At 39.8% G+C, this 13,595-nt stretch overlaps 2 protein-coding genes across 8 annotated transcripts; both read left to right on the forward strand.

Moving 5' to 3' along the window:
* Positions 1–782: 782 nt before the first annotated feature.
* On the forward strand, positions 783–7,546 carry LOC116192773 (cyclin-dependent kinase F-4). 2 transcript variants are annotated; one of them, XM_031521411.1, is made up of 19 exons: positions 783–1,121; positions 1,975–2,237; positions 2,319–2,359; positions 2,470–3,013; positions 3,091–3,169; positions 3,339–3,407; positions 3,496–3,585; positions 3,675–3,813; positions 4,082–4,184; positions 4,290–4,342; positions 4,442–4,508; positions 4,661–4,769; positions 4,864–4,929; positions 5,064–5,132; positions 5,223–5,286; positions 5,393–5,503; positions 5,940–5,971; positions 6,685–6,763; positions 7,018–7,546. In XM_031521411.1, the coding sequence occupies exons 4-19, from the start codon at positions 3,006–3,008 to the stop codon at positions 7,221–7,223; spliced, it is 1,344 nt and encodes a 447-aa protein (XP_031377271.1). In that variant the 5' UTR covers positions 783–1,121; positions 1,975–2,237; positions 2,319–2,359; positions 2,470–3,005; the 3' UTR covers positions 7,224–7,546. The 2 variants fall into 2 exon arrangements, with proteins under 2 accessions (XP_031377271.1, XP_031377270.1); XM_031521410.1 differs by having other exon boundaries at positions 783–962.
* Positions 7,547–7,826: 280 nt separating this feature from the next.
* On the forward strand, positions 7,827–12,786 carry LOC116192774 (lipoate-protein ligase LplJ-like). 6 transcript variants are annotated; one of them, XM_031521413.1, is made up of 7 exons: positions 8,852–9,331; positions 9,947–10,296; positions 10,671–10,909; positions 11,013–11,161; positions 11,265–11,570; positions 11,915–12,010; positions 12,265–12,786. In XM_031521413.1, exons 2-5 carry the CDS (start codon positions 10,115–10,117, stop codon positions 11,511–11,513), a joined length of 819 nt encoding a protein of 272 aa, XP_031377273.1. In that variant the 5' UTR covers positions 8,852–9,331; positions 9,947–10,114; the 3' UTR covers positions 11,514–11,570; positions 11,915–12,010; positions 12,265–12,786. The 6 variants fall into 6 exon arrangements, with proteins under 6 accessions (XP_031377276.1, XP_031377273.1, XP_031377272.1 ...); XM_031521412.1 differs by lacking the exon at positions 8,852–9,331 and adding an exon at positions 9,338–9,723; XM_031521417.1 differs by lacking the exon at positions 8,852–9,331 and adding an exon at positions 9,338–9,723 and having other exon boundaries at positions 11,377–11,570.
* Positions 12,787–13,595: the final 809 nt, after the last annotated feature.

Consider the following 13,595-nt stretch of genomic DNA (forward strand, 5'->3'; position numbering starts at 1 on the left):
AGGTTTAATATTCCGTGAATTTACAATATTCTAATTAGTTATATGTTATACGTTTAGGATTGGGATAAGATTATGACACTAATATGACCATAAATCCTTAAAATAAATATTTTTAAAAATCAATTTCACTTAAAATAAAAATGAATAGATAAAAATAAACATATATTTGTGCGTATATATCACATGGAATAATATATATATATATATAAAATATATTCTTGGGACGAGCAACCTGACAAAAACATTCCAAAATTAAAATGTTAAATATATTTCTAATTTCTTAGGAAAAGGCAACATGACACATGCATTCAAAAAATAAAAGATGTAAATCCCCATTTTCCCGTTTTGTCGTTCCTTTACTTATTTAATTTAAATCGTAATAATCACCGATAACGGGTTTGATTTGATTCCCATCGGGGATCAGACGTCCCGCCGATGTCATGATATCATTCAACGGCCCAGATTTGATCAGATAGGAAAGCAGTGGTTCAGTTAGGTCACACACACACACACACACATATATATATATATTTGATAGAATTTAGGTCACATAGTTGATTGATAGTTCGCCACCCAACAGCGTACCAACGGCCACGTGATAGGTGGGCCGAGGTCTACCTAACATTAGATCTGGACCGTCCGTATCGAGGACCGAGTCGGCGCATTAAATTTTTAAAATTAATTAAATTAAATTTCGGTGTTTTTATATTCTTCGCATTTATTATCTCCGCAAAAAAAGAAGAAGAAGAGTAAATTAAATGAGCGAGAAGGGCTATAAATAGCGGCGGAGGAGAGAGAAAGTCCGAGCGGACAGGTCAGAGGTTAGGTTTTCGCTTAAGGAAGAGGAGAAGAAATTGGGGGATTTTCTTCCTGGTCGGTCAATTGCGGGAAGGGGAAGAGGGAGCTCTGGATTCTACCTTTCTCCGTCCTCGGCGACGGTTCATATGCCGTTTGGCTCTCAAGTACCCTTCTCCCTCTTTTCCCTCCTCCTGATGTCTTATCTGCTGTTTCTCTCGCGATCTGTTCACGTTTCGATGACTGCCGCCGATTTGATTTCCGGCCGCTTCCGGTCTCTGGGTTCGGAGTCCGATTGCGGTTTGGATCGGATCTGATCGTAAAAGGTCGGATTGTTGGTTTCTTTGATTTTGGGGTTGATGTTGCGGTGGAGTGTTCTAGATTTAGGTTTAGGATTTCTGCTCGATCTGTTGTTCATATGATCTGGTGTTTGATTTTTCTTTTGGATGCCTGAATAAAGCTGATCCTGATCGATGATTTGTCGATTCGTGGATGCGCTGTTTTACCGTTTTCCTCTATATAGATTCTGTAGTTCTGCCGCTCTGTTGAGGTTAGGTCTTATGAATTTGATTTGTGAAGGTTTTGATTGAATTTAGAAAAGTCGAGATTTTTAATGCTGTCCCCGCGAAATGGCCTTCAACTCATATGATGGACGAGATCTCAGTGTTTATGTCCATGACACAATTCTTTAGCAGGATATCTTTGCGCAACCCCGTCTGGGGTATCTGTTGAAAGAGTGCCGATCTCTTGCAAATAAATTTGGTCAAATAGAAAATGAGCATGTTTCTCTAGGATAAACCCATCTGGAGTATCTGTTGAAACAGTGTTGATCTCTTGCATCTCTGTGACGAGATTTTTCCCAGTCACCTCTAGCTCTGGCGAGGATAGATCTACTACCCACATGCTCACGTCAATGATATGTCTCATTAGCCCTGTAGCTTGTTCGCATCTGGGAATTTTATCTTGACCTCGCTTATGGAGTAGCAGATTTGCCAAAGCAGTCATTAGATTCACTCTTCCATGACAAAAGTCATGTCTTAATTTCTGATTATAAAAGCTGGATTGTTGAAGAGCTCAGCTTTTTCATTTTCATTTTCTTATGGAAATTCGGATGTCTTGTTAGCACCCAGCAGGAACTCTTCTTTGTCTTATTTCTGAATCACTATTCTCTGTTGGCAGGTTGCATAGAACTTGGATCTAAAGAACTTATCTTTTTCTCTGAGATATGGAGCTACTGCACTACTGCTCAAATTGCCACCGGTTTGCGGTCATTTCTTTCCAGGAAGTGCTTGATTGGCGGTTCTTTGTGCCTGGGGATTTTCTTCTGGGTTTGTTTGTTAATTGCACTTAGTGTTCCGCGGCTTTCACCAATTTCAAATGCTCAGAAGAGGAGATCTAATGAAAGCTGCTAGTAGAATAGGTCTCTCAGTGCATATGTGGAAGTAAGTGGATCTCTTACTGTTATTACTGCAATTATCACAAGAAGTGTTTTTAATTAGCTTTCATGTTTTTAACATCTCCAGTTCAGCTTTGAGCATACACCTTCAGTAGATCATCTTTTAAGGTAAAAACACAACAGCTTATTTTCTTTGTATAATATAAATATGTCACATTTGTAAAGTTCTATTTTTTGAAGTGTTAGTATTTATTGTTATTTCTCTTTCATTTCTACAGGGCTTGCATCTACTTCTGAGCACTTTCCCAGTCTGGCCATTGGACGTGTGCAGACTCCTTTCGCAATATGTTATGGTGTCTACTGGGTTGATTGGCCAGATACTACTTATTGAAGCTTTATATTAAAGCAGTTTAGATGAGGTAGCTGTTATCAAGTCTCTGTTTCCTTAGGTGACTTCAACTCACATCCAACAGTATTGGGGGAGGTTACTTGGCAGTTTCACTATTTGGCATCATGTTTGGTGGTTCTTGTTCTCTCCCACAATGCATTCCGCTTTATGGTTGTCAAATTGCAAGTTTAGTGACAAATAAAGCTGGGAAGCCCGACCACCAAAGTCTTTTGGGTGACGCAAGTCTGCAATGCTATGTAGAGGCGTAATGGTGGACTCTGCTGGACCAGCAACTTGTTAATATCATATAGCGTCTACTAGAGTTGTGAATGTCTTACTCCCTTCTTTGTTACTCCTTTTTCTCGTCTTGAATAAAGAAAGAGCCTCAATCGTGAACAGCTGAAGTGTCGTATTGCTCTATTGAAAATGGAGAGGTGAGTCGGTTTCCTTGAGTTTTGGCACAAATGATTGCACATTGATCTGGCAGTAATCATTGATTTGACTTCTCCAGGTACAAGTTAATCAAGGAAGTTGGTGATGGAACCTTCGGTAGCGTTTGGCGAGCTATAAATAAGCTGTCTGGTGAAGTTGTAAGTAATGCTTATACTCGCCCATGATTATCAGTTTGATGTGAAATCTTATTAGTTCACTGCCGCTGGGTAATTGTTACCTGTCGCTCACTTTTTTCCTTGATTAGGTTCCGATAAAAGAGAGAAAAAGAGTTTTTAGATATAATTCTTTTCCCCGTTTTCTGACTAGGTTGCAATAAAAAAGATGAAGAAGAAATTTTATTCGTGGGAGGAATGCATCAATCTGAGAGAAGTTAAGGTATGAAAGCTTGGGTTTGTTATTTAAAATTCTGGTTTCCTTTTTTTTTAAATAACATTGGCATGACGAATTCCTTTTTAAATGGCAGTCCCTGCGAAAGATGAACCATCCAAATATTGTGAAGTTGAAGGAGGTCATCAGGGAGAATGATATCTTATATTTTGTGTTTGAATACATGGTATGCTTTCTCAGTCCTCGGTGATATTGGTTTGTGTACATCTTTGTGGACGAAGACTGAAGATTCAGCAACCTGATTCTGTATTTCAGGAATGCAACTTATACCAACTCATAAAGGATAGAGAGAGACTCTTCTCAGAAGCTGAAATCAGAAACTGGTGCTTTCAAGTGTTGCAGGGGCTTGCTTACATGCATCAGCGTGGATATTTTCATCGCGACCTTAAGCCAGGTAATAATCTTATGGGATCAACTCTAACATTGGAGATGTTATATGTAACCTATGTGTATATTGAATGGGGTTAAAAGTCGTAATTGTGAGTGAAGGAACTTGATTGAATACATTGAACTTTGGCTTAAATAGTGAAATTAATTCATATATATTAATTAAAAGATGTATTTTCATCCATCTTTACTTGGAGTGCTAGATGTTCTTTTAGTCTAGTTTGTATATGCTTGCCTTATTGTTCACTCAGCTGCAAATTATGCTCTTGTTACAGAGAACCTGCTGGTGTCAAAAGAAGTAATAAAAATAGCTGATTTTGGGCTTGCTCGGGAAGTGAATTCGCAGCCACCATATACGGAATATGTCTCAACACGCTGGTGGGTTATATAATACTCGCTGTCTGCTTCATTCTTTATGTTTTGGCTTTATGTCAATATATTGTCATACTCAAATAGTCTTGATAAAAAATGTGCTCCTTCCAGGTATCGTGCCCCCGAAGTACTACTTCAGTCATACCAATACAACTTTAAAGTTGGTAAGTAGTTTATTGCTGTCTTTCTGGATAGTGGCATGCTGCGGTGGAGCTGTACACATGGTATACCTACTGATTCTCATTATTTCAATTTCATCCCAGACATGTGGGCTATGGGTGCTATCATGGCGGAGATGTTTACACTTCGTCCGCTCTTTCCGGGTAGCAGGTTGGAGAAACTTTTTTGATGATATTAGTGCAGGACTATCTAACACTATGCTTGATTAGTCTTTGATTATTTACTATTGATCATGATGTCTATGCCTAAGATGTCGACAATAGATTCCTGTCAGAGAAATGACTTGTACGATCTGCATGCAGTGAGGCAGATGAAATATATAAAATATGCAGCGTGATAGGCACTCCAACTCAGGAGTCTTGGGCTGAAGGTCTTCGTCTGGCAAATGCTATCAATTACCAGTTCCCACAGGTTTTGAATCTAGGCTATAAGACTGCTTAATTTTTACATGTACATTGCGATGTCTGGTTACTAAATATGATTTGACTTCAAATGCATGATTCAGTCTGCTGGCGTTCTTCTTTCTGCACTAATACCATCAGCAAGTTCTGAAGCAATTAACCTCATCACGGTAAGCTCAATCTTGCAGAATTTTCTTCTTTATACGTATGAATATTTGAACGACAAGCAGGCTACCTTGTTTAAATTTTTTTTTTTGGCCTATTTGTCGTGATTTCTCATATGATTTCTGGATGAACTGTGCAGTCACTATGTTCTTGGGATCCCTGCAAGAGGCCCACTGCAACTGAAGCCCTTCAGCATCCTTTCTTTCAGGTGAATATTTTCGTTATGCTGTAAAATCATTGCGAAGTGGTTTAGTGGTTAGTTCAGATGTTCCAAATCTCGGCTTTCTCAAATATGCAGAGTTGCTTCTATGTTCCTCCATCTCTTCGGCCCCGAGCAGCCCCTACTAGGACCCCTCCACCTGGTTCGTCTCTTTTTCTAATATTCAAGGGTTATTTGAACATTTGTCATGAGAAAGGTGTATGTAAATCCAGTTTCAGTGTAATTTGAAGAAGGTGCCTTGTGTGCAGTTGCAAGAGGACCTCTGCAGCAGCAAAATGTGAGGAGATATTCTGGTGTTGTATCCAACCCGAAGCCTGCTGGTGACCTGTCATCTTTCAAGTCACAGGCTATTGACACAGGTTGTACCACGCAGTTAATTATGTTTCTTGTGGTGCTAGGCGCAAGTGGTTGGTGAACACCATATGCCTATTCCGACTATATAATGTAAAAAATGGGATTCAAATCATGTACTTGTTTTGGGCAAAAATCTTTTCTTGAAGGAGTGTTGCTAATCTGCAGTATGTCCTTCATACAACACTGAAGATTTCTATTGTAAATCTCAATGATTAGTTACAGTTTCTATACATTAGCTTTGAATGGGCAGACGCTCCCTGGGTTTTCAGATGTGTTTAGCTTGAGCGAATTAGTGGGCACATGGTCACAAATTTTATTGATTCTGATTTCAAATTCTATCATATACAATTTGGGTTGGATTGTGATGTTACTACTTTTTATGAATTGCGTTTTCTTGTATGTTTGATAGGCTTGTCTGATACCATTAACTGCTTTTTGCAGGTGTTCAGAGGAGACTAAATATGGCTGCTGAGGTGAGACTGATGCTATGTTTAATGACTCTGTTTCACATGTTTGTTTACTGCGAGTTGTTCCTGTTACAATTTTTTCTTATTTGGATTGAATCATAGTAAACTTAGATCCTTGTGCTGTGGAGCTGAAAAATAGTTGCAATATTTTATGAACTGTTTTTAGTTTAAAATTAGGGTAAATTTCGAAGACATCCCTTATAATTTGTAAAATTGCTAGCGACACCCCCCTCCTTTCAAATTTAGTTACACACCATCCCTCCTTTCGCTGATTTCTACTGTTTTTTTAACCTTTAAATCTGTTCACATATGGTTCCGGTAAAGAAATCAGGTAACAGGTCGGTTTGTACAGTTCCATGAGATGGTATTCACGTGGCAAAGTAAATGTTCTCTTATTGCCACGTCAGCAAAAGGAGGGTTACTGTGGCTAATTTGTGAAAGGGATGTCGTCGAAATTTACCCTTAAAATTATGTGGTAGCCTATTGTTTATCCTGTTGTTTCCTTTGGTCTGCTTCTTGTTCCTTTATGGAAGGCCCGTTTGATACTGACGAGCAGGAAAGCCATAATGTGTGCGTGTATATAAATATATATATATATATATGCTCACATTTTCATTCACAACTTGCAAATATGAATATAGCGGCACATGTTATTGGATGAGTATTGCATTCTATTTTGGATTTGTAGCATTGACTTTATTCTGACTTCCTTTTGAAAGGATGCAAAGAAGAACCAGAGGTCCACATACGCTTCCAATAGACGGCAAAAGTACCAGCCTCCGGGAAGGAATGGCCCCAGTAAGATTCTCTTGTTCTACCTACAGTTCTTCTATTTGTCTCTTACATGTTGCAGATGCTTATCTGATTTTTGAATTACAGGTTTCACTTTCCGTCGTTTTATGTATTAAAATTACACTTGATAGAACACGTACTGTGTTCTCTTTGGAATGTTTAGTGTTTGCTCTTAAAGAGGAAGATTTGTGAACGTGTGGATGAGAATTAAGTTAAATGGAAATGAGGTAGTGATGTTCCCTTACTGTCTTCATTTTCAGCAACTATAAACAAGGGCAGGGTAGCTGGGCGAGGAGTTGCAGAAGTGGCTGACAGGTTCGCGAACATGAGCGTTGGTGGTGCCCGCAGGGAGATGCATCCCCCGCCTCCGATGAAGGCTGGAGGTTGGCGGGCAGGGCCTGGAGATTCCTTCCTCAGGCGGTCCCAGGAGGCTGTTCATCCCTCTCGCCGGAAAGTCGCCGGCTAAAGAAAAGCATTTGATCGGAGCTCTTTCTAGTCTTCTGCTATGTCATCTTTTCCTTCTCGTGTGAAACGACTGAATAAAAGTGGTGTGTCGTCTCTGTGGTTTCTGTTTGGTTTGTGTCTGGTTTCGGGGTTATATTATGAAGTTTAGTGTGGGAGTCGTGCCCTTTTATGTTTAGGGTATTGTCCTTTTAATGTTTAGGGTATTGTCGCCTGAGGTTTTCAAGTGAGGTTTGCGTGCTGACCTAGTAACACTGATGTTGATGTTAGGCAACGTGGGAGTTATTTGGATTTATAACGAATAAGAGATTTGTTTATCTTTGTGTTCCTGTGTTTCAGCCGCCGTTGATTTCATTTGATGGTGGTATTATGCATGGAGTGCATTCATTTTCCTTACAGGCTACAAATTTGCTCGGACGAGAATTTGAGAGTAGGCGCCAGTGTCAAGAAGGGGTTCTGTCTCAACACCAATGATGATAGAAAGGATTCAATAAATTTGCTTCTAACAAGTTCTTAAGAGGATGGATATGATTTTTCTAGTAGAATCGGAAAGGCTAACCTCAAGAAAAAGAGGCATTTGATCCATTTGGAAGAATCCCAAGGTGTAAGAATAAGATGTAGGAAAAATAAGACCATTTCTTTCTTTCCTTGTCCTGAATCTTAATTGAGATATACGGGCTAAAAATATCGAATCAAGATTAGATCGTTAATCTATTCGGTTAGGTTTTCGCTTAAGGAAGAGGAGAAGAAATTGGGGGATTTTCTTCCTGGTCGGTCAATTGCGGGGAGGGGAAGAGGGAGCTCTGGATTCTACCTTTCTCCGTCCTCGGCGACGGTTCATATGCCGTTTGGCTCTCAAGTACCCTTCTCCCACTTTTCCCTCCTCCTGATGTCTTATCTGCTGTTTCTCTCGCGATCTGTTCACGTTTCGATGACTGCCGCCGATTTGATTTCCGGCCGCTTCCGGTCTCTGGGTTCGGAGTCCGATTGCGGTTTGGATCGGATCTGATCGTAAAAGGTCGGATTGTTGGTTTCTTTGATTTTGGGGTTGATGTTGCGGTGGAGTGTTCTAGATTTAGGTTTAGGATTTCTGCTCGATCTGTTGTTCATATGATCTGGTGTTTGATTTTTCTTTTGGATGCCTGAATTAAGCTGATCCTGATCGATGATTTGTCGATTCGTGGATGCGCTGTTTTACCGTTTTCCTCTATATAGATTCTGTAGTTCTGCCGCTCTGTTGAGATTAGGTCTTCTGAATTTGATTTGTGATGGTTTTGATTGAATTTAGAAAAGTCGAGATTTTTAATGCTGTCCCCGCGAAACGGCCTTAAACGCATATGATGGACGAGATCTCAGTGTTTATGTCCATCACACAATTCTTTAGCAGGATATCTTTGCGCAACCCCGTCTGGGGTATCTGTTGAAAGAGTGCCGATCTCTTGTAATTTTTTGAACCGAACTTTCAGACGCCTAACGAAGAGCAGAAAAGGACTACAGCGCTGAAACGAAAATATCCAAACAGGTTTCGTAACAATCTAAAAACCAGAGAGTAAATCTATCAAACAAATATATACAAAAACGATGCGACGAATGACCCGACCGTCGTCATGGGTGTTTCTGGGTAAATTACTGCACTTACTCTGAAAAAATATTAGGTTATGAATGATTGGTTGTGGTGATTTGTATCGGTTGGTTATGAGCTTAAAGTTTGTTACTGTTTTAGTCTCCTTTGAGCATTAGATTGTTTATAACAAGGAAGCTGAATTCTGAATTCTTAATGAGCAAGCGTGGAGTTGATCAAATTGTTTCGGCTGGTTTAATGGATCGATGATCGAGAAGCCAATTCCTAATAGAATGACAAGATGATCAGATTTGTTACCAGTAGCCTGCTTGCAGTCAGTTGTGGGGTAGTTGAGATTTATCATCAGCATATAAGGTGGAAAAAGGGACAGAGAGATTGTCTTTTGACAAGAGAAGTTTGAAAAGCATAGAGAGATTCAAACGGGCATGCGTAATTCGGGTTTCTGCAGCCTAAGAATGTAAACTGAGTATGGTGACACAAGCCATTGCATGAAATTTAGAGATGTGAAAGGCTGGGTCGAGATTTTACAGGTAACTGACGGAAGCATAAGAACTTTCATGCTTCAAAACATTATACTCGTCCCCTGGTCCCCATCAAAACTATGGCACAGGATTACATCATCCATGATCTATTAGTAACAAGTCCAACGCTAACCATAAACATTACTAAATCAAACTGACATTCGAGCTATAATTAATCAGTCAATAGTCAAAGAAATCTCGTCATCTAAAAAAAAAAAAAATCAGCGATTTGGTACCCAATAATAAAGAAAGGCCATATCCAACTTTTTATGATGGACTCTGCTTTCAAAGCCATCTTCTTCCTCCTCTGCTCATGCTATGCTCCTCTCTCTCTCTCTCTCTCTCTCTCTCTCTCTCTGTGGCGGAGTGTATGATCCGCCATTGCTGATTCCGCCTCTCTGGTACGCGCTATTTCTTTCTCTATGATCTCTCTCTCTACCCAGTTGGAAAGATTGGAACTTGGCCGGTGAATTTGACTTACAGGATGCTGTTTAGTTAGAAACAAACAGCATCAGCTCAGATCGTGATTTTCTCTTCACCGTAAAATTCAAAAGATATCGGCTTTTGGCTCGGCAACCATAGCCAATTGAAGGGTTGTCTTTCTAATGTCAACCGACTGTGCAGGCAGCTCTGGGAGTTCTTCCATTCTATCTCGGCTGCAAAGGGGGCCCGCTACTGGGGGATGAACTTTTGTTCTTTCTGAGGAGCTTTTGCTAGAGCTATTGAGAAGTTGACTGCCAATAAATGGATTAATTGGGAGTTAGAGGGGCTATAATTCACATCATATTTGCAATGGGTACTTTTCTAGAAGCCCGAAAAGTTGGGCTCCCATTGATGAATCTCGTCAGGTTCAAAGGGCTGCCTATCCTGCAGCAGCTGCATCTCGAGGAGGAACTTTTCCGGACCTCGAAGGAGAATTGGTGCATCGTAAATGATGGGACGAATGACCCGACCATCGTCATGGGTGTTTCTGGGTAAATTACTTCACTTACTCTGACAAAATCTTAGATTATGAATGATTGGTTATGGTGATTTTCATCGGTTGTTTATGAGCTCAAAGTTTGTTACTGTCTTCATCTCCTTTGAGCAATAGATTGTTTATAACAAGGAACCTGAATTCTGAATTCTTAATGAGCAAGCGTGGAGTTGATCAAATTGTTTCAGCTGGTTTAATGGATCGATGATCGAGAAGCCAATTCCTAATAGAATGACAAGATGATCAGATTTGTTACCAGTAACCTGCTTGCAGTCAGTTGTGGGGTCTTTGAGATTTATCATCAACATATAAGGTGGAAAAAAGGACAGAGAGTGTCTTTTGACAAGAAAAGTTTGTTCATTTATGTAATAGGAAACCTGCTGAACTCCTTGAGATTAAGCCGGTATTGCATGATGAAATTCCAGTTGTCAGAAGATTCACTGGGGGAGGGACTGTTATTGTTGATCAAGGGACCATCTTCGTCACTTTCATATGCAACCAGGATGCGGTTCCTGGGCTGCAGCCTTATCCTCGACCAATCATGTCGTGGAGCAGCCTAATATATGACCAGGTGTTCCGAGGAATTGGTGATTTCCGTCTTCGTGAGAATGGTATGCCATTTGATAATTACCCTTGCATCTTTACTTGGTAGTATTTTCATCTTCATGGGGATGCTTTCAAAGTGGCTCAGACATCAACTCACTCCGGTTATAGATTATGTGTTTGGTGACCGCAAGTTTGGGGGGAATGCTCAATCCATCACGAAACGCAGGTGGCTTCACCACACCTCTTTTTTGTGGGATTACGAGGTTAGGAACATGTCTTATCTGAAACTTCCTAAGCGAGCTCCTGAATATCGACTGGTATGTTTGCAAATAGCAATTTGTTTTTTTTTTTTCGTTTTAAACTATCAGAGCTTCTTGATGCATAATTGAGTGATATTTTATCGTTTGCTGATAAATTTAGGCTAGGCAACATTCAGAATTCATATGGTGTTTGAAGGACTACCTGTCAAGATTGACATTCATTGAGAGAACAGTAAATGCATTGGGAACCCATTTTTCGCTGAAATCTGTAGATTCAGAAGCAAATCGAGATTCCTCGGCTGTAAAGTTTGTTCCTTCGACGAGGCTACTCACTCGACAAGAGCTGGAAGAAGCAATGAGTGCAGCAGATTCCAAGAACTCCCTTGCCGAATCCATCTCTCCATATTGACCTTCTCCGATTCGAAGATTTCTGGACTGTGTCCATGATTGTGTGACTTTTTGCTCTGTGAGACCCTTAACTGTAATTGTTCAGAGCCACCCGATTCGATTGAAAGATGATTCTTGCTGTTATTGCCAGAAAAACTCTTTATGATGATTTTTTAAGAATAAGAAAAGATTTAAGCTTTTTTTGGTATGTGCCCTGTTCTTTGCTTTACGAAAGTTGACATGAACTATATACTAGAGTAAATTATTTAGCATAGACATATGAATATATCATAAGACATCCAAAAAACATATGTGTATATATCATAAGAAACAGAGGAGCTTATAATTTTCATAAACAGAGGTTCATGAATTTTTGAATCTTGATTTAAGAAACAGAGGAGCTAAAATCTATGATCGTTGTAGATGGTGTTGCTGGGGATGGATTAATGGTAACAGACACGGAGACAAGGAGTACCCATAGACAGCAAAAGTACCAGCCTCCAGGAAGGAATGACCCAAGTAAGATTCATATTCTACCTACACTTGTTCTTCTATTTGTCTTTTACATGTTGCAGATGCTTATCTAATTTTTGAATTACAAGTTTTACTTTCCGTCGTCGGTGTATTAAAATTCCACTTGATAGAACACGTACTCTGTTCTCTTTGGAATGTTTAGTGTTTTGCTCTTAAGAGGAAGATTCGTGAATGAGTGCATGAGAATTAAGTTAAATGGAAATGAGGTAGTGATGTTCCCTTACTGTCTTCATTTTCAGCAACTATAAACAAGGGCTGGGTAGCTGGGCGAGGAGTTGCAGAAGTGGCTGACAGGTTCGTGAACATGAATGTTGGTGGTGCCTGCAGGGAGCTGCACCACCCCGCCTCCGATGAAGGCTGGAGGTTGGCGGGCAGAGCCTGGAGATGCCTTCCTCAGGCGGTCCCAGGAGGCTGTTCATCCCTATCGCAACTACACTCGGAAAGTCGCCGACTAAAGAAAAGCATTCGATCGGAGCTCTTTCTAGTCTTCTGCTATGTTATCTTTCCTTCTCGTGTGAAACAACTGAATAAAAGTGGTGTGTTGTCTCTGTGGTTTCTGTTTGGTTTGTGTCTGGTTTCGGGGTTATATTATGAAGTTTAGTGTGGGAGTCGCGCCTTTTTATGTTTAGGGTATTGTCGCCTGAGGTTTTCGAGTGACGTTCGCGTGCTTACCTAGTAACACTCTGATGTTGATGTTAGGCAACATGGAAGTTATTCGGATTTATAACGAATAGGGGATTTGGTATCTTTGTCTTCCTGTGTTTCAGCCATTGTTGATCTCGTTTGTGGTGGTATTATGGATGGAGTGCATTCATTTTCCTTACAAGCTACAAATTTGCTCGGACGAGAATGTGAGAGTAGGCACCAGTGTCAAAAAGGGATTCTGTCCCAACACCGATGATGAAAGAAAGGATTCAATAAATTCGCTTCTAACAAGTTCTTAGAGGATATTATTTTTCTAGTAGAATCGGAAAGACTAACCACAAGAAAAATAGGCAGCGATCCATTTGGAAGAATCCCAAGGTGTAAGAATAAGATGTAGGAAAAATAAGACCAATTCTTTCTTTTCCTGTCCTTAATTAAGATATACGGGCTAAAAATATCGAATCAAGATGGATCATTATGTATCACATACCTTTATTTCCGATTTGATCTGATATTTCCCATTTGATCTAATCCGTACTATCTAAAGGTTGTTTCTGTAAAAGAATCGAGGACTGCTTATTCCATTATGAACTAGAGTTTAATGAAAAGAAAAAAATTAACCTTGGTATTGGAAAAGGCTTTAGTTATGGCACTCAATAGTTAGTTCGGACTCTCATTTTTGCACTGGGCAACGAGATTATAATCGGGGCTGTATATTTTATTTCTGCCATAAAAATCATTTATTATCACTGAAATTTTTAATAATTTAATATGGCTTTGTTTGGTTGCTTGGATACGGAGTGGGATAGGATTTTTAAAATCCTAAATCCATGTTTGATAATAATAGGATAAGCATTAATTTTGGATTTGTGAGGATACAATTATTAAGGAATTAATCCAAGCTAAAGGAAGATTAAGTGCGGAT

Source organism: Punica granatum, chromosome 1 (assembly GCF_007655135.1).
Source record: "Punica granatum isolate Tunisia-2019 chromosome 1, ASM765513v2, whole genome shotgun sequence".
In the NCBI taxonomy this organism is placed as follows: domain Eukaryota; kingdom Viridiplantae; phylum Streptophyta; class Magnoliopsida; order Myrtales; family Lythraceae; genus Punica; species Punica granatum.